The sequence below is a fragment of the Podarcis vaucheri genome (assembly GCF_965113315.1).
Source record: "Podarcis vaucheri genome assembly, chromosome: 6".
Taxonomy (NCBI): Eukaryota; Metazoa; Chordata; class Lepidosauria; order Squamata; family Lacertidae; genus Podarcis; species Podarcis vaucheri.
In genome coordinates this window covers 47,241,394-47,264,042 of record NC_138764.1, presented here as the reverse complement: position 1 = coordinate 47,264,042, position 22,649 = coordinate 47,241,394, and the positions used below count along the sequence as shown (strand labels likewise).

Genomic DNA, 22,649 nt, shown 5'->3' with positions numbered 1-22,649 from the left:
TTGGCGTAACAAGCTCTGGGTGCATGCGTGAGTGGCATACCATGCCACACGTTAGCATCAAGCTGCTGGAAAATGCAAGGGCTGGCATGGGGAAGAATCTTCACACAGAAGGTCTCTTGGCCTTTTTGTGCTGCCATGTTAAGTGCAGGATGAAGCTGCAGTGCTGTGGCTTCCAGCCTGGAAGAGGAACAGAAGAACCCATCTCACTAGTCACCACCACCCCACAAACACACCTATTTAGATTTAATGCAACCAGCTACCACTCCTCATTATGCCTACTACCCAGGATTTGAGTAAATGTTACTACACATCTGATCATTTGCTTGTTGTTACTGCACTTCTGATCTAATATTCAGCTGCATGTCCAAAAAGCGACAGCCACTGAACCACTTTTCTTGCCTCCCATCTTCCTGCGTCTCACCTCCATTAGGTCAGAGGCTTATAAAGTGAGTCAGGGCAGTTTGGATGACTTCCTGCTTATTACACGCCTTATCTTTTCCGGCCTCTTTATCTTTTGACACACTGATGCCAAGCTTATGTAAGCCTTTTATTACTGAGTTAAGAGACTAGTGCTGTGAATTTTGACCAGCTTAATTACTGTGAGTGAGCAAGCCTATTACTGGGCAACTGAGTGGACGAAAAACAAAAACACCTATGTCTCCTGATGGCTGGGAATCTCTCCCCAGTCTTTGGATGGCGACCTCCTTCTAAGGGGAGGGTCAGCGAAACAGTTTGAAGCTCATTTTGCAGCCTGAATTTTAGTTAGAACCTAACAGAACTCAGGTGCAGCCTTGAATTTGCTGAGGTCCAAATTTTCTGGTTTGGAGATACAGCTGTGGAATGCCCTCCCATCAGATGTCAAACAGATAAACAACTACAGTGGTACCTTGGGTTACAGACGCTTCAGGTTACACACTCTGCTAACCCAGAAATAGTACCTCGGGTTAAGAACTTTGCTTCAGGGTGAGAACAAAAATCGTGCGGTGGTGGTGCGGCAGCAGCAGCGGGAGGCTCCATTAGCTAAAGTGGTACCTCAGGTTAAGAACAGTTTCAGGTTAAGAACGGACCTCTAGAACAAATTAAGTTCTTAACCTGAGGTACCACTGTATTTGACTTTTAGAAGACATCTAAAGGCAGTCCTGTTCAGGGGAGTGTTTAATGGCTGATGTTTCATTGTGTTTTTAATATTTTGCTGGGTGACACCGAGACAGATAGGTGTTTGTTTTATTAATTATTATTATTAGCAGAAATCCGAGGGGTAGAATCAAGTAGCTGCAATAACTGGTAAAATGCTAACTACTTCAGCACTTTACTGTTGTAGTTCTAGAAAGAGCATTTCTGTCCATATAAGCCTCTACATTGGGTGAAAGATTCATGAATTGCAAGAGTTTGGACTATATGGCACCTTCCAACTATGATTCCATGTAGGTACTAGTAATTGAAAAGCCCAAAGTATTTCAATGTTGGGTTAACTGGGACATTATAAGGAGTCACTCCTTTAAATTAGTTGTCACATAGCTCCCTCTGCTGGCTTCATCCAGGTTTCAACCACAGCTAATTTCAGCCATTGTAATATTTACACAAAATTTTAATTCCCCCCCCCCCAGAAAAAAGAAATTGGTAGGAAAATAAAAATAGCCTGAACTTGCTCACTGGTGCCAGAATGTATGGTTCTAAGAAGTGATAATTCTCATCTTCAGATGTTGTAAAATAAAGATGTCATACGGTTTATTTTGCTTCGCAAAATAAAGCCCTTGCAAAGAGATACTGCAAACAGCCTGCTCATAATTGTTTAGGAACTGATTCTTTTCCTGTGTCAGAGAGGGCTAAATGCTGTAACGACGGAGTATTTATTAGGGGTGTGCAAACAATTCAGGTAATTCCCAAATGAAGAACCAAAGTGGGGCTGCTTCAGGAAGATTCTGGGCTTGTCTGAGCCAAAGGGGCATCTCTTCAGTGTATCCTAAACAGAGGACTGATGAAACACTTCAGAGATTGAGATGTTAAACTATGGCATCGTGTCTCCAGAAACTGAAGCATTTTCCTCAAGGTCCACTAGGATGTGGAGAGCTCTTTTGTGACAGACACGCCTAACTTGAAATCAGAGGGAATTATTATACCAAGGCTCTCCAATCACAGTGCTTTGGTGAAGGGATGTCAAATTTATCACCTTGCTCCTTTCTGTTCTGTCCTCTTTGCTACAGCGGTTTGCTTGAAATTTTGCAGGTTACTTTCCATGGAGCACCTTTTCTATTTCCATTAAAAATTATTGCACACCAAACCAAGTGGTTGCAATGTATAGTTCTCCACAAAAATCAACTTTAAATGTGCCTACCACAAAGCCCCCTGGCACTATTTGTCTGCGACTGGGCAGGTTTCTTACCGGAGGGGCACCTTTCCCAAACTGTAAAATGGTTTCCCCTTTCAGAAAAACCACTGGAGTGATCCTTACGCAATTTAGCAGAATACATTCCTTCAGAAGAGTCTGTCATACCTGTAGATTTCATCCAATTCCCCCCCCCAAAAAAAACTATAGATGTTTCTCTTTTTTAAAAAATATATCAAATTGTAAAGGTGTCCAGCACAATAAATCCTTGACCAATTTGTCTGATTTGGCAGGCTATATGCACTCTGGAGGGGCTACTTTGGCTAAAGATGTTATCTAATTCTGTCAAAAGAAAAGAAGAAAATCCTCAGCCACTTTTGATTAACGATAGGCCGACTTAAGCTTCATTTTTCTAAAGCAAATTTGGACCCAGAACTGACTCAGACAAACTATGAAGCAGTCCAATTTCCAAATAAATGCCAAATCAGGATGAAAACCAAATCTTGTGGCCGGTGCAAAACCTTAATATTTACACACAACGAACAAGCAACAAAGTCTGCCTGGCTTTTTGACCCAAAGTTTGAAATATGTGCAATTAGAAATTGAAATTGATCTTGTACTGTTTAGCTGAACCCCAGGACACTTAGTACTTATTTGATACAAAATGATGCTCCTAAATGCAAATCTATGAGAGAAAAACAAATCTGCAATGTTCGTGGGATTTTTTCATTTTTTTATGTACAGAAATTTGAACCCAAACAACATTGAAATCATCTTCACACAATTTATTGAAGGGGCAATGTGAGCAACAAGAGATCTTTGCATTGTTTTAATGATAAAATCCTTCTCAATTCCTGATAAAGACATCACGGGCAAATATACCTGTATTGTGCTTTTATATGAGGGTCAAATAGTCCAGTAATTCTCTTCTGTACAAATATACAATATTTACATTGCTGTCCTAGGCAATATGCAGATTTACAATAAGGATGTAAACAATAAAATTTAGAAGCTGCAATATGATTATCACATAACTCTGTAAAACAAACTATGGTTTTGGATATTCCAATCCAGAGGAATTCCCAGATATTATTTAGCAATATGCTAGAATTTCAACGGGGAAGATGAGGCATTGGATCACATGCAACTTGGAAGTCGTAATGGTCTAAGGAGTCAAGTAACAGGTAATATTTCAAAAGCAATGCAAATACACCTAGTGCACTATCATATAGGGTCCCTTGCATGCAGATGATTACGGAGTCAAATATATTCTAATACTGAACTAAAGGGGCTAAAGTGGAACATGTTGCACATTCATCCATAACTTCCACAAGGTAAAAAAAAAAAAGGTCCACCTGGGATTCAAGAATAAAATTATATAATCCTTCAGAAAATTTCTTACTCCTTTGTATGTCTTTCATATTTAGTACATATTCTGAGTTGTGATACCCAAGGGTCAAGGGAATGTTTTAAGCACAATTCTTAATTTCTGTTGGAAAGTCTCAGCCTTCTTTCCCTAGTTCTTGAGAAATGAACAAGGCCACCCAAACTCTGCAAATCTATACAATTAATCTGGATAGAAGAATTTGATATGAAGGATTTATTAGTCCAATATTGTTTTGCTATTGCAGACTTCTGTTGAAAGCAGTAAGCCTCTTGAATCATGAATCAAGTGAGAAACTCAAGGCTGAGATGCTCAATGAGAAATCATATCATTGTTGTCTTGTGGTTTTCCATCCTTTCCCGATTTCAGCAATGTGCAATACAACTCAGTTTATCCGCTGGACAAAATGTGCTTGCAGATTACATTAGACATTGAAATGTATAACACAGGGGTGTTCCCTAAAATGGCACAAGGTAGGCAATATAACTAATTTATGTTAACATCAAATTTCTAATAGCTCTTGGTCCAAGCAGAACACTATCACTTCAGCTATTTGGGCAACAAATGGCGCAACTGTTTTATCCAAGTGGTGGGCTGCCAAGTAGTTCATTCATCTCTTTGCAACACAACCATAATTTCAGAAGATTAGAAGTTATGTCAGAGATCAGATAGTTTGTCATGATTGTTTCACACTGTCTTTCAGTAACAGTCATTTTCTTGACCCGCAGTGGATGCTGTCACGTTCAAGAATGGACACTTTATAATAAAGTGAGCATTTATTCTTTTCAGCACTATCATATTGGCAGGTCATTTGGACACATGCTATTTTCTTCAGTAGTATCATTCCATTTCTCACTATTGTATGTTGAAAGGAATAAGTTTTCTAGCTGTGCCAGGAATTCTTCAGCGATGAAACTATTTGCCACATTGCCTAGAGTCTTCCTCATACACTCCAACAACTAGTTTCAGATCAAAGGAAAAACAAACAAACCAGCATTGAAGTAACATTTAGGAAGAAAAGCCATCACCAATCTATTGGTATTCCTTAATCCGAATACCCTGAGGACTTGCTTTATATATGTTAGCACTAATTCAACTGTATCTGACCACTTACACAGATCTTTCATTCATCCAACAGCTGGCTTCTGTTCAAAGAACTGTCAAAGGAGTGAATAATCCTACTGTGTGTTAACACATTTGAACTTTAAAATTTACTAACATGTACTATTATATGTGCAACTTGTCACAAACTTTCATAACTCTCTAAGTATCCTCTACCAAAATCCATGCAAAAGTGACCAAAGCAAAAGAACCCCTTTAATTTGTGGATATCTCTATCTACAGTCCAAGAAAAACAATTCCGCACAGCACCATCTAAAATTTGTTTTTCACTGCCTATGTAAGACACCCATTCCACTATTAAGAGACAGGCACCTAAAATGATACCCATGACAGGAAAACATCCTACTTCGTAGCCCATCCTCAAATGTAACAATTAAATCAAAAGACATTTTTTATGAAAACATTTTGAAACCCATTTGCAAAAACCAAAACGACAAGCTACCCTGAAGGAAAACACAAAACATTAGTAGCCAACAAACATTAGTTACATTTGGGTTGCTTTTGCATATGCCTGTTGCTTCCAACCCAGTTCCACGAATATTTAAGATTTCTATTATAACTAGACAAGATTAGACTTCTTTAGATATTTATAGACAAGAAGGAAATGTATTTACAATTATTACCTTCTGCAGACAGGTCAAATCTGAATCTCTATGGAAGATTTTATCCATCGGCACCCAGCTGTTGGAAAAACATGACAACACTGTATCAGTCGATATATAAAAACATTCTCTATTGAAATGCAAATACAGTAATTTGGAACTGGCTTACTACAAGATTCTGAAATGCAAGCAGCCACACACCTATGAGACATCCTGTATTTTTCAATTATCCATCGTGTTTTTTCCAGTACTAATTCCCATTTAGGTTCTTCCAACATCTGTCCCACTTCAAACTTGTATGGCAGCCCTGCAAGCCATTAAAACATATTATGCATGGAATATTACACTTCCTACTTTTTGACATGCGTATCTTACATCCCTGGGAAGAGCAAAAATATGTGCACATAAAACAGCAATGTACCATCAAGAGTGAGCCCATTTAGCCTAGTTGTGGCCTGAAGTAGCTTCAATCCCAGAATTAGGTTTAACAGCAATATTTTGTGAAGTAGAAATATTTGTTTGAATGCAAAGTAAGACTTTGATCTGAAGCACGGGTCAACTCCTGTTCATTCAAAGTGCTCTGGACTTCTATTTCTGGTCCTGTATCACATGACAAATGTCTGTTTAAGCCAGGCTCCCCCAACTGGGTGCCCTCCATATGTTTTGTACTATAACTTCCATTACCCCAGGGCTGATAGTTGTAGTTCAACGTATCTGGAGAGCACTAGGCTGTTTTGCTCTCTCTCTCTCTCATATGCACAACATTTTGCACATGTAAACCTTCAATGATTGAAATTGACAATACTTTTTTTCCTCCCCCTCTTTCCACAGCAAGATAAATCTGCATTTTCATTTATTCAAACTGCAATTGTCCTCATACTCAGGATATCTGCTAAGGAAAGTATTAATGATAATATCAAAAGAGGGATTTCAAGACCAGCTTTGTCACCGAGAGATTAAAGACTAACTTCGGCACTTTTAGATTTTCACCCTATTCCATATGATCAGGTTTCTATTTTTAAAAGATTTTTTTCTTCACATTCATCAAAATTGCTTTGTGAATAATAGTATTTTCTAAGATTCAGGTTTAACTAGATTATTCAAATTCAGAAAAAAAGTGCTTCCTATCCTCAGACATTTCATGGATACTGATGAGATTCCCTCCCTTCCCACTTATATGATAAGCAATTTGCAGCATAGAGGAAAGTTGTATACAAGTAGAAACGAGGAGCACAAGGTTAAACAGTTGGGCCAGATTAATTGTAACAGGAGCTAGTGTTCAGGGAATAGTCTCAAATCTACATGCTGCCTCCACCCCCACCCCATGTGCATGAATTTCCTTCCCTACCTGACCCTTCTATCTACAGGTTATCATTATTAACTCTAGTTAAACCAAACCCAGGAGTGTTCTTAATCTACCTTTCAGCATCTGGGTAGAGGGGGGTTGGGGAATCTGCATGCATGAGGTGGGTGCAAGGAATTTGTGCAATCTGAACCCTTAAATCCTGACTCCATGGTTCCATCCCAACCAGGCCATGGAATGCTACACACAGAAGGCAATATCCATCTACTGCAGAGTAGATTCACTGCAGTCTGTGAACATAAATTACTTAGATTCACTAATCTCAACAATTCCACTCTAACTAATGTTGGGTATCACCCAGAAACATTTCTCTTCTTAACAGTGATTCAAATGAATCCTTGATTCCTGATCATCTTGTGCTATTGCTATTTTCATTTCTTAAAAGACACCCTTACCACAACCCCCTAAAACATTCAGTGATTGCTCTCCGTGAGGATTAACATTATGGTCTCCGTTCCAGTAAAACACCCCCATATTATTTACAGTGCAAATCTTATATTCCAAAAGTTTCTAATCCTAACCATGTATACACAGAAGGAAGCCCTACTGGATCCAATGGGACTTTCTTGGAAGTAACCAGAGTTAGGGCTGCAGCCTCTTGTATTATATTTATTCTTTGTTTTAAATTATATATATTATTTCCCTTGTCTAACCAGTCACCGAATTTTTTCTCTTTCAAAATGTAACTTAAATGATGAAGATAGGAAGCAGAAAGGTATTAAGAATATTTAAAAAAAACAAAAAAAAAAAAAAACCACTTACGATAGGATCCATCAGGACTGGTCTCATCACTGATTACCAGACAGGTAATCTGGGAATGCGGAAGAGGGTTATTTCGATTATAAGGACTTATGATCACACCAACAAACATTGACCCACCTCTGGAGAAATAGCTCTGTATGGAAAAATATAAAAGGGCAATAATTTTATTTTTTTAAAGTTTGTGTCTATGAAAATAATCAAGAATGCAATGCAAACTTGCTTTCTGAAAACCCCCATCTTACAATTAGTAGTCACTTTAAAGTAAAGGGTCAATAAATTATTTGAATAGTACTTTGAAATGTTACCATTTACATCATTTCTAGTTATTAAATTAAACATCAATAAAGCAAAGTCAGTCCCCTTGTATACACACACACACACATCGGGGGGGGGGGGTTGTTACCTGGTATTTTGCCTGCGTATCAATATCTCGTATTGAAGGATTAGGGTCAAAGGCAGGGTGAGAATGATACCACCCAATAATACTGTAACCTCTAGCAGCAAGTGTCTCCGATGCCTGTGTTTGAGATACTGGGTCCATCTCACACTGCAATCCTGTACTGAGGCTATTGCACGGTTCTGCTGCGCAAATCTGTAATGAATCAATCAGATTGGAGGCCTTACAATTCAGTGGTGGTGTAGTGTCTGATTCTTGAGGACAATACACATAGGGAGCAATCCGATAGAGCAAGATCTGCTGAGATGAACAGAGCTAGGATCCAGCATAACGTCACCTGAGCCAGGAGGTTCTCAGGGTAGTCAAGGGTGATGACATAACTCCTCATCCTTGTGGTCCAGCAAGAGATATGCTGGCATATTTCCCCCAGAGCCTGGCTGAACTTAAACTGGCATAGCAAGAGATACAGTTAAGACAGCAAAAAGGGTGATGTAACTCAAACACTATCTTAAAGGCTTGTTTCCCCTCTGCTACACTTAAGCCAACTCAGCCATATGTAGCCCTGCTCCTGAAGAGAGTTTAAATCTGGTATACTCTTCACCAGCTTCACTCATACCTTGTTTTGAACCAGCTTCTTGGGTGTAGGATTGCTCCATTGTTCAAAAAACTAGCAGCTTCCTGAATTCCATACTGACTACAGGAAAAGTATTACAAGGATATAGTAAGATGCTTAAAGGATGCTTATATATGGATGCTGCAATAGCCTCTGGGGTTAATCCAGTCTACTCAAAGATGCCCCCATCAATCATAAGAAAATCCTGTTTCCCTCTAATCCCTGTGGGCACATGAGCAGGTACAGTGGTACCTCGCAAGATGAATGCCTCGCAAGACGAAAAACGCGCAAGACGAAAGAGTTTTCCGTTTTTTGAGTCGTTCCCCAAGACGAATTTCCCTATGGGCTTGCTTCGCAAGACGAAACGTCTTGCGAGTTCTTGCGAGTTTGTTTCCTTTTTCTTAAAGCCGCTAAGCCGTTAATAGCCGCTAAGCCGTTAATAGCCGCTAAGCCACTAATAGCCACTAATAGCCGCTAATAGCCGTGCTTCGCATGATGAAAAAACCGCAAGATGAAGAGACTCGCGGAACGGATTAATTTCGTCTTGCGAGGCACCACTGTACTAAGATCTGGTCCTCCTAATAGGCTGGTTTAATGCCTATTGCACTAGACTAGATTAAGGCTGTTTTGTGTTTATGTTTATTACTTCAGGTTACAAACATATTAAACCATAAATATTATAATAATGTCCCAAAGGAGCAGATAAAACCAGATAATAATAAAGTTTTTAAAAATACTGTAGTTTCAAAAAAAAATATTCCCTAAAACCTTGGAAAAGTAGATTGGTCTTAGCTGGTGCTGAAAGGGCAATACAGTGAGCACCAGCCAATCTTCTGAGGTGAAGGGCATTCCACATTCTGGGAGCCACCCCAGATAAGGCCTGCTCTCATGTTACTGAATTTTAAACATGCATGATACTTACTTCAACTATTCCATCAGTTTCAGAGTATCTTCCACCTAGCAGTCCTATTACTTCTGCCATTGAAACATGGGCATGCTAAAGACATAAGAAAAAAATCATTTGGATATTTTGAAGAGTTCTGTAGTGAAACCATGTATGATAACCCCACCCACCCACACCCTGAAAGCTCTTCATACCTCTGCTTTACCACCAATAATTACACAGATGCTGCACTTAGATCCAACCCTAAACTGTGGTTTAGTGCTATGTGAACAAATGAGCTTTATGTACTCCTTCTCTTTTCCTGGGGCTAAACCAGGTCATTACCTGGGCATTTTTGCCAGTGCTGATAAAAATCAAGTCAGTTGCTCCCATAAGGGACTGTGAAGATCAAAAATTACACAGCCATCTTTACTTAGTAGGAAAAGCACTAAATAGTGGCCTTGAGGCTCCAACAGTTACTTATGGATCGACAACAGATGAAAAAAGCAAAAGTACAAATATTCCCCCATTTCAGCAAGAAAGGTATTAAAAGATAGAATTTACTTTTCCCTTGCAGGTGATTATATTAACATTCTGAGTTTCTCTTCTGGCATGACTAATCACCCACGCTCATAAGAAGCATTATACTGTTGTGCAGCAGCATCACATTTATGACAGCTTATTCCCATACCTGTTTAGAGATTTTCTCAGGGTTATTATCTTCTACAGAAACAAGAAATTATGGGCTGTTACAGCCATCACCCATGCCTTAGGTAAGCCAGAAAAAAAGCTTGGCCAGTTAAAGGGTGCAGATGGTATAGCAGTAGTCTCAACAGCAGCAATATGGAGGGGTAATTGTGGTTTTGGCATGGATCAAACCTTCCCTTTGTGCTTTGAAGTGAACCAAACAAATCGGGAAAATAGGTATAAAGTATAGTTCTTACCAAATCCATGATGAGAAGTGCCTCTGCAGCTACCGTTACTTGGAATGGCTCCTGAAAAGATAAAAATGATAAGGAAAGCCTGCTTAAGTAAACAAAGGTGTGCTCTTGCTTATTTATTAACTCATACTTACTGGTTTTTCTTCTGTGAAGGAACAGCAAGGGATCAGCTGAAAGGGATCAAATGAACTATAAAATGAAAGAAAATTGCTCTGAAAATATACATTTAATAAAGGGGGAAACTCATTTTTTAAAAAATCACATTTTTTCTATTGTAGTTTTAATTACTATATACAAAACTAGCAAATTGTTTGAACTTGTAGACTTATGTGGTAGTTTTTAAGAGTCACAGGAATATCTCCGCATTTGTGAACTGCGCTTTAGGCTCAGTGAAGTAGTACAACGTAAGTGCTGCTGATAGGTAGGAATCATACTGAAAGTAACATAAGCTACTTTTTAAAAAATATATTGTAGGCATATACAAAAAATGTAAACCTTTTGGGCTGCCTTTGTCCTTTAGATGCTTTCGGTGGTTTCAGCTTCTCCTCTTCTCTCCTCTTAGCTAGATCCTCAGCAGAAAGGTGCTAAAAACAAAAATACTTGATTAGTTAAAACAGCCTGAAGTTCAATCAGTGGGCTTAAGCACACTGAACTTCAGTTGTCCTGAATTTAGTAGGTGCCACAGCTGCTGTCACTGTTAAGATGAGCCTCAGGGAACCAAGACCAAAAGTAGCTGTTTTGTTTGTTTTTATAGAAAGCTGGAAGAGCTTCCTTCACTTTCCCATTTACTGTTCCAAGTTCAAGCAAACTATGAAACAGCATAAGATTTTGTCACTCCACCTCTACACAAGGTCCTTCTTTCCTACCTGCTACATAGTGCTTCTGTTAAGACCACTGTATAGCTATAGTATGTCAAACTGAAAGGTTCACCTACTTCAGCACTCAGAGTAGCCAACTAGATGTTCTAGGGAAGCTCGTGAAACAGCAAAGATGGCTTCTCAGTGGTATCTGACGTTAAGAAGTATGCTGGTTTGAAACACAGAAGTCCCATACCCAAGTATTTTATCTCCTATTTACATGAAGGCCTTTCATTCACAAACTTTAGATCTATTTACCTATGCTACTGCTGCAACAGTTTATTCCACACATCATGCTTTTGCCTGTTTTAAACCTACAGCATATAAATTTCATGGACGACCTCTGGTTCTGAACTTCTGGTCATTGGCTCTTGAATCATGTTTTAGGACACAATAACAAAATGATCAAGGAGCTGGAGAAACTTCCCTAAGAGGAAAGGTTACAAAATGTGGAACTTTTTAGTTTTATTTTGCAATATTTTAGTATTTTTACTTAAGTTTAAATTTTTGTAAGCTGCCCTGAAACCTCAAAGGGTGGGTTACAGTTACAGCTCACATAATTAAATAAAAGCGTTTCACTGCAGGAACAGGTTGACTTTCGCGAGGAGTTGAAAAATATCAGAAAAGTTTAAAAGTGATGTTACCTCAAAAGTCTGTCCTTCCAAATCTTTGGCATCACACCAGTTTCCCCAGGGGTCTCTGACACGCCGTCTCCTTGTACGCTGTGGCAAACAGAAACACATGTGCAGGTCTGTTCAAGGGCATAAAGTCAGCAGTATTTGTATAAGCAATTCACATATTGTTGTGGAGTAGCAGAATGTGGACTGGCATGCTCACAATAAGCTTCTGAATACAGATCACTGGTCTACTTGGACTGGTCTGAACCTACTTTTTGAACTTGTGTCAAGGTCAAGCCATCAGCCACCTGGGCCCATAGTAAACGTTGCATTACTATACTCCAAAATGATGTGGGCCAATTCCAAGCTGGCAACAGAAACATGCTTTATTGAAGAACCAGCACTGCCATTTATTCACTCCATAAAGCACAGCATCCAGTACTTCTGCTTCTATGCACCAATCATTTGTAAGGTTTCTACTTATGGTAGAGATACTCAGTGGAGCTTTAACAACCCCTGAAAGTATATGCTGAATCAAAGTAAAAATGTGTCTGATTACAGCTGCTGTACATACACATAAAGACACACCTTGCATATACATTTCTTTCCTATTCACTTGATTTCTTAAAAGACAGTTCATTTGGTTTCAGTCAATGAAGTGAAATGCACTGGATCCAAAGAGCCACTTTTTAAGTATTTGACAAACATTCTTTCCTGAAAGCAATGTATAATTTAAAAAGCCCCGTACAAAAATAGTAGTATGTGCAGAACTCCAAGACATAATTTATTTAGCCCAGAAAGATCTAAGCAATGTTTGTGAGAAAAGGTACTCTAGTTGGCTTCCCAATCAGCAATACTATAGTCACACAGTGCAGGAATGTGATCAAAAGGCAGTAAAAGAAGAAATGTGGCACATAAATTACATTTCCATCCTACCATAGACTGTAGACGCTGCACAAGCTGATATGCTTCTATAGTGTCTTTGCCTTCTCTGGGTCGAATTTTGTCAACTTGCTGTGGTCTATTATATATTGCCTGCTCTGTAGAAATGAGCAAGAGAACTAACTCAGATGCGTAAGAAGTGAGCTACCTGGTTGTCACAAGCAAATGATGGCTTTACTCTTGAATGTCTTTAAATTCTAATCACCAAGAGTTAAAGATAAATCTTTTAAATTGTTCTTCACAACATGAAAGTCATGACATGACTAAGTAAGTGTCTCACAAACAAAACAATGATGCCACCTAATGTTTAGTCACCTGAGCCAACCAAGCCAAGGGAGCTACACAGACAACACTAGAAGGAAAATTAAGAGAAAAAAACATGAATGATATCAGGTGGCAGTGGCATTTAGGCCATATTGAACGATACACTATTTCAGCAGATGTCTCTTAGCTTCCATTGACTGAATATATAGTACCGGTCCAAATATTTCTCAAAGCCTTAAAAGAAAAGAAAGGATAAAGAGTTGTCCTTTTTTAATGTGGAAAAATATTGAATGGCTTTATCCAAACATGAAGCTAGGCCCAAATGGTGTAGATCAGGTGGCTGGGTCCCTCAGGGACGTTTAGTAAGTATTTTAATAGACACAGAGACACTTTTGCACAGCGTGAACTAGCAAGATGCTTGTTCACAGTATTCAAACCATAGTTTCCTTAGAAGCATTACTTAATGTGACAAGCAAACTTGGTCACATAATGGCAGAGCTTCCCTTTGCCATTCAACTATGTTCCATTCAGCTATGTTCAGTTCTTAGCTGACCCAGTATAGCTTCTGTGGTTCTTGGGGGGATCCATTTGACCATGACTGGAGGATAGGTCTGAGCTTAAAGCTTTGCTTTTTGTTCTAGCTTTCCCACAGACAAGGACCTTGAGTAAGAAAAGAGGGAAAGGAAGAGTTTCTGAAGCCTATCAGAGGGGAATGGACACAAAAACAAAACTACATGTAGATTCTGAGCATCTATGCAGGCAGTCAAAGGAGGTTAGCTGGCCACAGTCTGCTGCCATGGCAACAGATCTAACACTTAGGAGGACTAATCATCACCTGTCCAAGAAAGTCACATGTTTCTAGACACCACTACAGCCATGGTAACCATAAGAGACTCAAAAGAACAGGAATGATATTAAACAGTAGTCCTTTTTTTTTTTTACATAAGCACATTTTTTAAATCTGGTATATACGTTACAAAGTAGAAGGACAATATTTGGGATAAAATTTATAATTAAGAGTAAGTGAAGGATTGCCACATGGTACCTTCTGGACTAACTTCTGCCTCAACCAACAACCATATTTTCCATCTCTTTCTGTTCGGAATTTTAAAATATATGTTTCTAAATGTGCCCCCATTTATTTTCTGGTTTTAGTTTCTATATAGTAAATGTGTTACAATAGAACTGATGAACATTACAAGCAATTCTGGAGACACTTGTGAAAAAGCAGAATAAAAATATAAAACTAAATGAACAGATTGAAGTTTTCTTCCTACCACAACCAAAGTTAATTGCTCCTATTAGCTCCAGGTATGTGTGTATCCGTCCTATACAGTTAACATCCCCACAGTTCTTCAGCCCTGGGCGTACTGAAGTCTTGTTCAGATATTTTGGTTTGATTCTTTCCCTATAATGAAAGACCACCACAAATGATAAAATAAAGCATTACCTGGGCAATTAAGTTAGCAGCATTTGATATTTCTTGATGTATCCCATTAGTGGGAGTAGAAGGAGTCCATTAAACATGAACCATTCCACTCATGCAGAGATTTGCCCACCTGGGTCAGAAGTCGTCTATCATGGGCTAGGCCAGAGCCTTATCTCCCAACCCCCCATGGGCCAAGTATTAACAAGTGGGCACAGCTGCCCACCTATCCATCACCTCATGTCAGATGTCCCATTTTTGACCACATGCTTTGAAATCAAACCATGAAGGTAAAGGCAATGCATTATGTGAGCCCCAACAATCAGCTACTTTCCTTGTCTTGCTGCGTGCAGGGCTCCCCTTCGGCTCAATCACATTTTTTTCATGCCTCATACATGACATCATATATGACATCAGGTGTAGGACACGTGGATGTGGCTTGGCCAACACAGCCTTATGGGCTAAATGACAAGGGTCTAGCAGGTTCCCTACTTTGGGGGCTAAGCAAGCCAACACACAACATGTGTAATTTTGAGCTAACCAATGACCCACCCTGGTCAAGCTCCAAAGGAGGAAGATACAATCAACCAGCTTCAGTCCATAAAGGAACGGGCTATCACTTGTCTGGAAAATGGATTGCGTAAAGGAAGGATATTACATATCCACACCATTGCATTGCATACATTCCCCTCACTGTATAATTTTCCAACAGGCTTATATTGCTTACCACTGATCCAAAATATAGTTTCTAATTTTCAGGTAGCGCTCAGGTGTTTTGGCTTGTCGTCCCACAAAAAATTCTGGTATTGCCTGCTTTTCTTCTTCTAGTACGGTTTGTCTATCTATTTCTACTTCTTGATCTGGTGGCTTGAGCTCCTCTGCATCTATCTGATTCTCCTCTTCCAGTTGGTTGGAAGGATGGAAAAGAAGACTGTTTTCAGTGAAGTCTGTCTGTTCTCTGCAATTCTCTGGATTAGGAAACCAATCGGTATCATCAGAAATTCCTTTCCCATCACATTTCTGATTTTCTGAAACCATGGTTCCATGACCACTGTTCTCAGAGCATGACATTGCAGTCTCTAGACTCTCAACTGTGCTGTGCTTGTGCTCTGGCTTTGGAATTAATCTTGATGTTAACAGAACTGAAGGCATGTGTCCAGCAGAATCCAAGATAGGCTCTGTCCAGCTGCTCTCCCCTGATGGACTTTTTGGAATATCTAATAAATCAGACTTTCCAGCTTCTTGCTGAGGTACATTGCAAAGTAGCTCATCCACCTCATCTGTAATATCTACTTCCTCATCATCTGATAATTTTTCAATTTTCACTGCATTTAGATTAGGGTCTGCCCGACCTCTTAAGAGTGCCCATGACACCACCTTCCCTTCATCATCCTGATTGACACTGGGAAGAGGAACATTGACATACGGCTGCAGTTCCACTTTTTCTGAGCCATCCGTTTTTGCCTTAACAGAGAAGTACATTAAAATGAGTTAAGTATGACAAAGTAAGAAAGTCTAAATGAATAACAGTAGTTAAAAAGAGACATTTATTAATTTTAAGTCATGTTTGCTTGTTGTTTCCTTAAATTTCTTAATAAAAACTGGGCCCTCTTGCAAAAGACATTTAATTTTGCCAATTTTGGTGAATGACATTCACTAGATAACGACATTCACAAGGGAAACACACAGCTTATCAAACCAAATAATAATATGAATTTCTACCACAGCTCAGCATTTGCCAACTAAAAACTTATCCAGCTGTTTTTGATTGTGGAAAAGAAAATTATGTGCTTCTTGCTTCAGACTTTAAGAAGCCTCTATTTAGTAAATTTAGCAGTACAGTATGGTGATGTACGGCAAGAGTCCTCCTCTTATGGACCTCAGCTGCTCATGTCTGAGCAAGGTTGATAGGGGATAACCCTGTTGATCTTTGTTGACAGTGGACAAAGAACAGTAGAGTTATCCCTTAAAGTTTAATCAAATTTAAAAGCCCTTTTTGAAAAAATGCAGGCGGTCAATATTACAGGAAATTAAAAATGAATGCAAAATCATTTGCTGTGGGAGACTAACAAAGCAAGGTTCAAACGAAGTAATCCTTTTTTAGTTATCTGTTGGCAAGGTTTGCTACCGAGTCATTCTGTCAACTGAAAGTTGTTATATCAAGTTTACCTTGTTCTTAAAGTACTGCCTGGCAAAGCTCTTTACTTGGAGAACATTGCGACTTCCAATCATCATGGCAATTTTTGTCCATCTTCTGCCAAATTTAGCCTAATGGAAAATAAACATGACTTCAGCTCTTAAGTCAAAACAAATCAATTTAATACAGCATCTGAAGCTTCCACTGCTTTGTTTTTACCCCATCTAAGTTACTTGCTCACTAAAAACCTCTTTCTCTCCCACTCTGGGGCAAATTTTTACCAAGAGAAGTGTGTTAAGATAGCAGCTAAGAGCTAAGAGTTTTGAGAAAGTGAAGGAAAAGGAAAAGTACTTGAGCCCATGGCTAAAAAATCCCATTATGTAGCTAGGCACAAATACCATACATGAGTAATTCACTTCATCTAAAAATTCATGTTGGCTTGCATAGGAATCTCATCCAGCATGAAACAATTTTAGTATTAAAATTCTTCACTAAAGGTACACTGTATAACACTTTGTTACATTTTAAAACAAATAACATGCCATGCAGTACAACTGTACCTTAAACACTTTTAATTACTTGAAGAACATTGAGATTTCCACTTCTAATGGCAGTTACTACTAAAAACATTAACCACAGGAAATATTTACCAGTCCTTGTTCAAATAGTTCTTTTTCTTTCACTGTCCACTTTAGCGATCCACTAGCTGATTTTGTAGGTGAGCGTATCCTTACATAAAAATAAAGCAAAATGCATTTGTGTAAAACAAAAAGATACCAGGAAATGGTATCTAAACATACATATTTTTTAAAAATAACCTCAATCACTAGAAATAACATGTGCATAAATATACTTGGAAACTGGGTATAGGCATTTTAGTCAACTGCCTAAATAGAAAACTAGATTTTTTAAAAGAAGTGGGAGGTGGTGTCAGGGTATGCAAGAAAGAAACCAGTGTAAAAAATGCAATTTTTGCAGGGTTTTTTTTTTTTAAAAAAGCATCAACATGAGTCCAAAAGGTATACATATTCAGTACAATCACTTAACACTTAGCCATGACATTAGAAGTACATACGTTACTTTTGCTTCTTTCTTGTGGCTGTAAAGTGCAAAACAAGACAAAGCCAAGTTTGTAAAGATGGCGAGTCTTTTTAACACAAATTCCCCCCTCTTTGAAATATTACACTCCACATTACCTTTTTGTGCACTTTTTATCACTTTCCTTCAGATCATGCCAAATTTTTTCTGGAAGGGATTTGCTAGATAGATAGTATCTGGAATTCATTAAGGATTTTCTAAAGTACTGTTAATGAGGTTCTTTGTATGCTACTGTTTTCATAATTAATAATTTATCATACCAAAAATCTGCAACTGCAGTCCAATGGATTGTAAGTTGCAGTACATGAATTAGCTATAAACTAACTGCAAACACTAGTAGAACATTATTTAATGCAGAGAAATACAAAGGTCAGAAGTAAGTCCAACTACGTCCAATGAGGCTTACTCCCTATTAAGCATGTCTACGATTACAGTTTAAAGCCAGAAAATTGATACCAACTGTGCAACTTTCAGTAACAGGTTGGAGGAAGAACAGAGAGACAGAAATAGCAAGCACTCACCACAGTAACCTTGCAACTGATCTTTCAAAAGTTACAAGCCCATTTAAATAACAACAATATCAACATGAGAATTTAAAAGCTGTTTCTTGAAATAGGTCACTGTTCTTAAATTAATACAAACTAAGCTCAGCTGTTTTGGGATTACAAAATTACAAACAAACAAAAGAAAACCAATAGAAAAACCAAAAGGGGCAAAATTTCCTGAAACTTATTTTAGACATTTGTCTTGGGATACCTTCAAAGAAATAAACACATGGAAAGGTTTTTTTGGGCTTCCGCCCTCTGCCTTAATGAAGGCAGCCCCCATGACATCAGGATATTGTTGGCAAAGGAAAAACAAGGATGATTACGGGTAATCATCCTTGCAAATTCTGCCCAGGGATGGGGGGAATGGGCTTCACTTGCCGTTCATCTCGGTACCTGGCTCTCGCTCTGGCATGGAATGCGGGGGGGCAGGGAGGCGCTGAGAACAAAAGCATTTTGCCTGCAGAAAACCCTCTAATGCCTTTATTATTTACAAATAGCTAAGAGGGCTTGGAATTTAATTGGACGTATAGTTGCTCATATATCTTCAGTGGGAAGGAAGGGTGAAAGGAGTCCGCAAACTGCCAAGGAACTGATAAGGTTCTTTATTGAGTCATCTGCAGTTCGACAGACCACTCTTCTTCCCAGGCTGAGAGGAAAAATGGTGACAACAGTTTATTTACTGGGACAGAGCAACTTTTGCAGCAGTTGTTAAAGCTCTTGGTGCAAAACAATGAAGCACGGGATGGAGGGATGCAGAAATTTATGGAACAACAATGGGATATCAGCTCCGCCCAAGGCATGATGGATAACAGAAGAAGAAGAAGAGTTTGGATTTGATATCCCGCCTTTCACTCCCCTTCAGGAGTCTCAAAGCGGCTAACATTCTCCTTTCCCTTCCTCCCCCACAACAAACACTCTGTGAGGTGAGTGGGGCTGAGAGACTTCACAGAAGTGTGACTGGCCCAAGGTCACCCAGCAGCTGCATGTGGAGGAGCGGAGACACGAACCCGGTTTCCCAGATTACGTGACTACCGCTACAGCAACAATTGGGGAAAAGAAAGACATAGTATCTTACAAGGACAGGAAGAAGAACCACGGACAGAATAACTGCCATACACAGGAAGAACAAGGATATAGTTTTGAGTTCCTCACTTGCAGTTTTATAAATCATTTAATGTGTCAACACAAATAGAAGTTATTAATATTGCAGTTGTTGTATAAGGGATTAGTATTATGACTGGAATGTTACTGAAACTAATAAGAGTTTGGAATGCAGAAATAAAGAAAACCATCAAATTTAGCATGCGGAGGGCCACTTTATCTAAATTATATAATTTGGTATTTGAATGATTGGTATAACTGTATTATAAATTGGTATTGTTATAATGAGGCTATTATTGGACTGTAATTGAAAACGAATAAATAACAAAGGACTACTCAAAGGGCACAAAAACCTGCTGACTGAGCCATGTTAATTCACCAGACCTTAATTATTAATCAGACACAAGAAGGATAGAAACAGCAAGGATCTCTTGTTAAAGAAGCCAGAGATGTCTGGCACCTTGGTGATTAATGAGAGTTTCCATCAGGTAGTCAGGGAGCAATTTCTAATCACAAAGTGTAGCCTATTGATTATAATCCTGCACTACAGCTTAATTTCTTACTGGGGTGAAGATTCTATTTTGTCATGCTGATTAATAAGTAAAGGATACTCTTCTTCCAACAACATCTTCTCAATGGCAGTCCTGTTTTCTTCACTAATTGTGCTATCAAGACTCCATGGCTAGGAGAAAAACATAAGTTATGGAACATTTGTTTTATATATTAATTCCAACACCAACCCCAGAAAAGAGGCTGATACTTCTCATTTTCAGATGCAGAGCTGAACTGAAGAAGTAGATTTTCAAAATCTCCCAAGGAATTTGTGGCAAATAATGAATTTAAAAGATTAACAGAAATCTCAAGTGCAACAAAAATCCAATACCTTTCTTAAAAACTGTGATAAAAGAACATGGAAAAGAATTTCAATAAACACATTGTAAAGAACACAGGCATGACACCTCTTTATATTTCATGGCTGAAATCTGGAGGTCCCTTGTCATGTACAGATCAGCAATAACCCTTGTGCAAGCACTTGAAGATCTGTGTATAGAAAATCCAGGTTCCAATCGGCTGTTTTACACAGCTAGCTGGGAACACAGATCGTTCAAAGACTTCAGTATGTTTCCATGGAACAACACAAGTTGTATTTTTATTATGCCCTTCGAATCCCAACTTATTTTTTGAAGTGATTATGATAGAAAGACCTCTTAAGTTGTCTTCAAAAAGATGGTCGTTCTCTCAATTAACAGCCCATTTCATAGGACACTTACAAGACCCATATCAGTTCGCCAAGTTGAATCAAGGTAATGATCTTGGAGTAAGCTGGATGAAGGATTTTCATAGCTTCTGAAATGAAATAAAAAAGCCATATACTTTAAAAACTGATCCTCTCAGAAGTTGAAGTTCTACTAGCATTTTAATGCTTGGTAAATGTCACATGTTGCAATGCTTCAAAGCCCTGCACCCAATCCTATACTCCCCTTTTGCTAGTACAAGAAATATTAAATTTGAGGTGTAAAATGTTTAAGCAAAGACCATTTTTAAGCTATCATATGATGTATCCATATGATGCTTTACCTCACAGTTCTCACAAGTAGGAAATCAAATCCTGAGACTCAGAAAATGTTTAGATTTTTTTTAAAAAGTCCTCCCTTTGTCAAATATATGGGAGGGAACGTGATCTACATTAGAGGAACTAATGTAGAAAGTTAATACTTATTCTTGTGGCACCTGCGCTACAGACAGATCCATCTAAACTGAAAGGAAGGATACTGATTAAAAAGTTTTTGACAGTGCTGTGACTATGCATTGGTGTGTGTCAAAATTAGGAAGGAATTAATTCAAGTCAGCAGTGGCTAACCCACCACTGTGCTTACACACACTGAAACCCTAAATGAAGTCTACTTTTTGCATTTCATATTCCTCTGATCTTGTTGCTTTAGAAGCCCCCATCCCACAAATTATGCATGCAAGCAACTGATGGCACTCAATGCATCTAATGAAGTGAGACTGAAGTCCATAAGAACTTGTGCTATAATAAATCCATTAAATGTCCTCAAGGTGTCAGAACTCATTTCATTTCTCCTCCAGAAGATTTCCAGCAGAGAAAACCCACCCACCAGCTGTCAGGTAGGTTAGGTCAGGTCAGAAATTACTCCTGTGGAGCTCATTCATGTCATTCTCCTGGACCACCTGCACGCTGTTGAGGGGAACATCACAGACCCAACAAGTGTCCCTATTTTCCAGGGACGGTCCTGGAATTACAGAAACCGTCCCGGTTTCTGATTTGATCCCAGAATGTCTCGCTTTTCCTTAGAACATCCTTGTTTTAACTGGAGAAATGCTGGGAGGGCATGGAATAGGATGTCCCTATTTTAACCGGAGAAATGTTGGGAGGGCCTGGAATAGAATGTCCCTATCTTAACTGGAGAAATGTTGGAGGACCTGGAATAGGATGTCCCTATTTTAACTGGAGAAATGTCGGGAGGGCCTGGAATAGGATGTCCCTTTTTTAACGGGAGAAATGTTGGAGGGCCTGGAATAGGATGCCCCTATTTTAACGGGAGAAATGTCGGGGGGCCTGGAATAGGATGTCCCTATTTTAACGGGAGAAATATCCGGGGGCCTGGAATAGGATGTCCCCATTTTAACGGGGGAAATGTCGGGAGGGTATGACACTTCCTCGCGTGAGGGTGCCAAGCGGACCACTCTCTGTCTTGCCTCCAGAAGAACGGGGAGGCATGCCTTGCTCTGGTAGTATTCACTCCACGAGGAAGCCACTCGGGTGTCGAATACACGTTCTCTTCCCCCTTTAGGCTGACTTAAGGGCCGCGGCTGTGAGGCCAGAGCGAGATCTGAGCACTTCCATAAAGATGCGGGAGGGGAAAGAAGCCTCCCTCTCACCACGAAAGGCCCCTGCCAGGCGCTGAGGCGACAGAGACCCCGGGTCAGAGCCATGGCCCGCCTGAGGCAGCCGCCGCCAACGAAGGGGCTGCCGTTGGGAGCCTGGCATGAAGCGCGCGGGGCCCGGGCTGAAGGCCCGAAGCCTGCCTCTCCCCGCACTCACCCCGTCTCCGCTTCGCCGGCGCCCCCCGCCGTTACGTCCCCCTCGACGTCCACGTCGAGCTCCTCCACGGCCTCCATGCCGACACCCGCCCGCCGACGCCGCAGCCGCCAACACCGGAAGTCGCGGGAACAAAACAGGAAACGGGGGGTCCAAGGCCGGCCCAGGGAATGCGGTTCAACCATAGAGAGTTGTGAGCATG

At 39.6% G+C, this 22,649-nt stretch overlaps 1 protein-coding gene across 2 annotated transcripts; it reads right to left on the bottom strand.

Moving 5' to 3' along the window:
- Positions 1-3,096: 3,096 nt before the first annotated feature.
- Positions 3,097-22,584, bottom strand: MYSM1 (Myb like, SWIRM and MPN domains 1). 2 transcript variants are annotated; one of them, XM_082228727.1, is made up of 20 exons: positions 22,451-22,583; positions 20,655-20,730; positions 19,995-20,065; positions 17,833-17,910; positions 17,712-17,735; positions 17,287-17,365; positions 16,669-16,767; positions 15,227-15,963; positions 14,351-14,481; positions 12,804-12,907; positions 11,895-11,972; positions 10,889-10,977; positions 10,528-10,582; positions 10,397-10,447; positions 9,492-9,566; positions 7,963-8,151; positions 7,560-7,692; positions 5,636-5,741; positions 5,456-5,513; positions 3,097-4,669 (listed from the first exon to the last, which is right to left on the bottom strand). In XM_082228727.1, the coding sequence occupies exons 1-20, from the start codon at positions 22,525-22,527 to the stop codon at positions 4,505-4,507; spliced, it is 2,475 nt and encodes an 824-aa protein (XP_082084853.1). In that variant the 5' UTR covers positions 22,528-22,583; the 3' UTR covers positions 3,097-4,504. The 2 variants fall into 2 exon arrangements, with proteins under 2 accessions (XP_082084853.1, XP_082084854.1); XM_082228728.1 differs by lacking the exon at positions 17,712-17,735 and having other exon boundaries at positions 22,451-22,584.
- Between the last annotated feature and the right edge of the window lie 65 nt (positions 22,585-22,649).

Excerpts from the sequence above, each read along its gene's own strand:
- MYSM1 (XM_082228727.1), bottom strand. The coding sequence starts at position 22,527 with ATGGAGGCCGTGGAGGAGCTCGACGTGGACGTCGAGGGGGACGTAACG. Across the intron at positions 14,482-15,226 it reads AACTATATTTTGGATCAGTG|GGAAAGAATCAAACCAAAAT; the intron begins GTAAGCAATATA and ends CTTTCATTATAG. Across the intron at positions 11,973-12,803 it reads TGCAGCGTCTACAGTCTATG|CGTACAAGGAGACGGCGTGT; the intron begins GTAGGATGGAAA and ends TGTTTGCCACAG.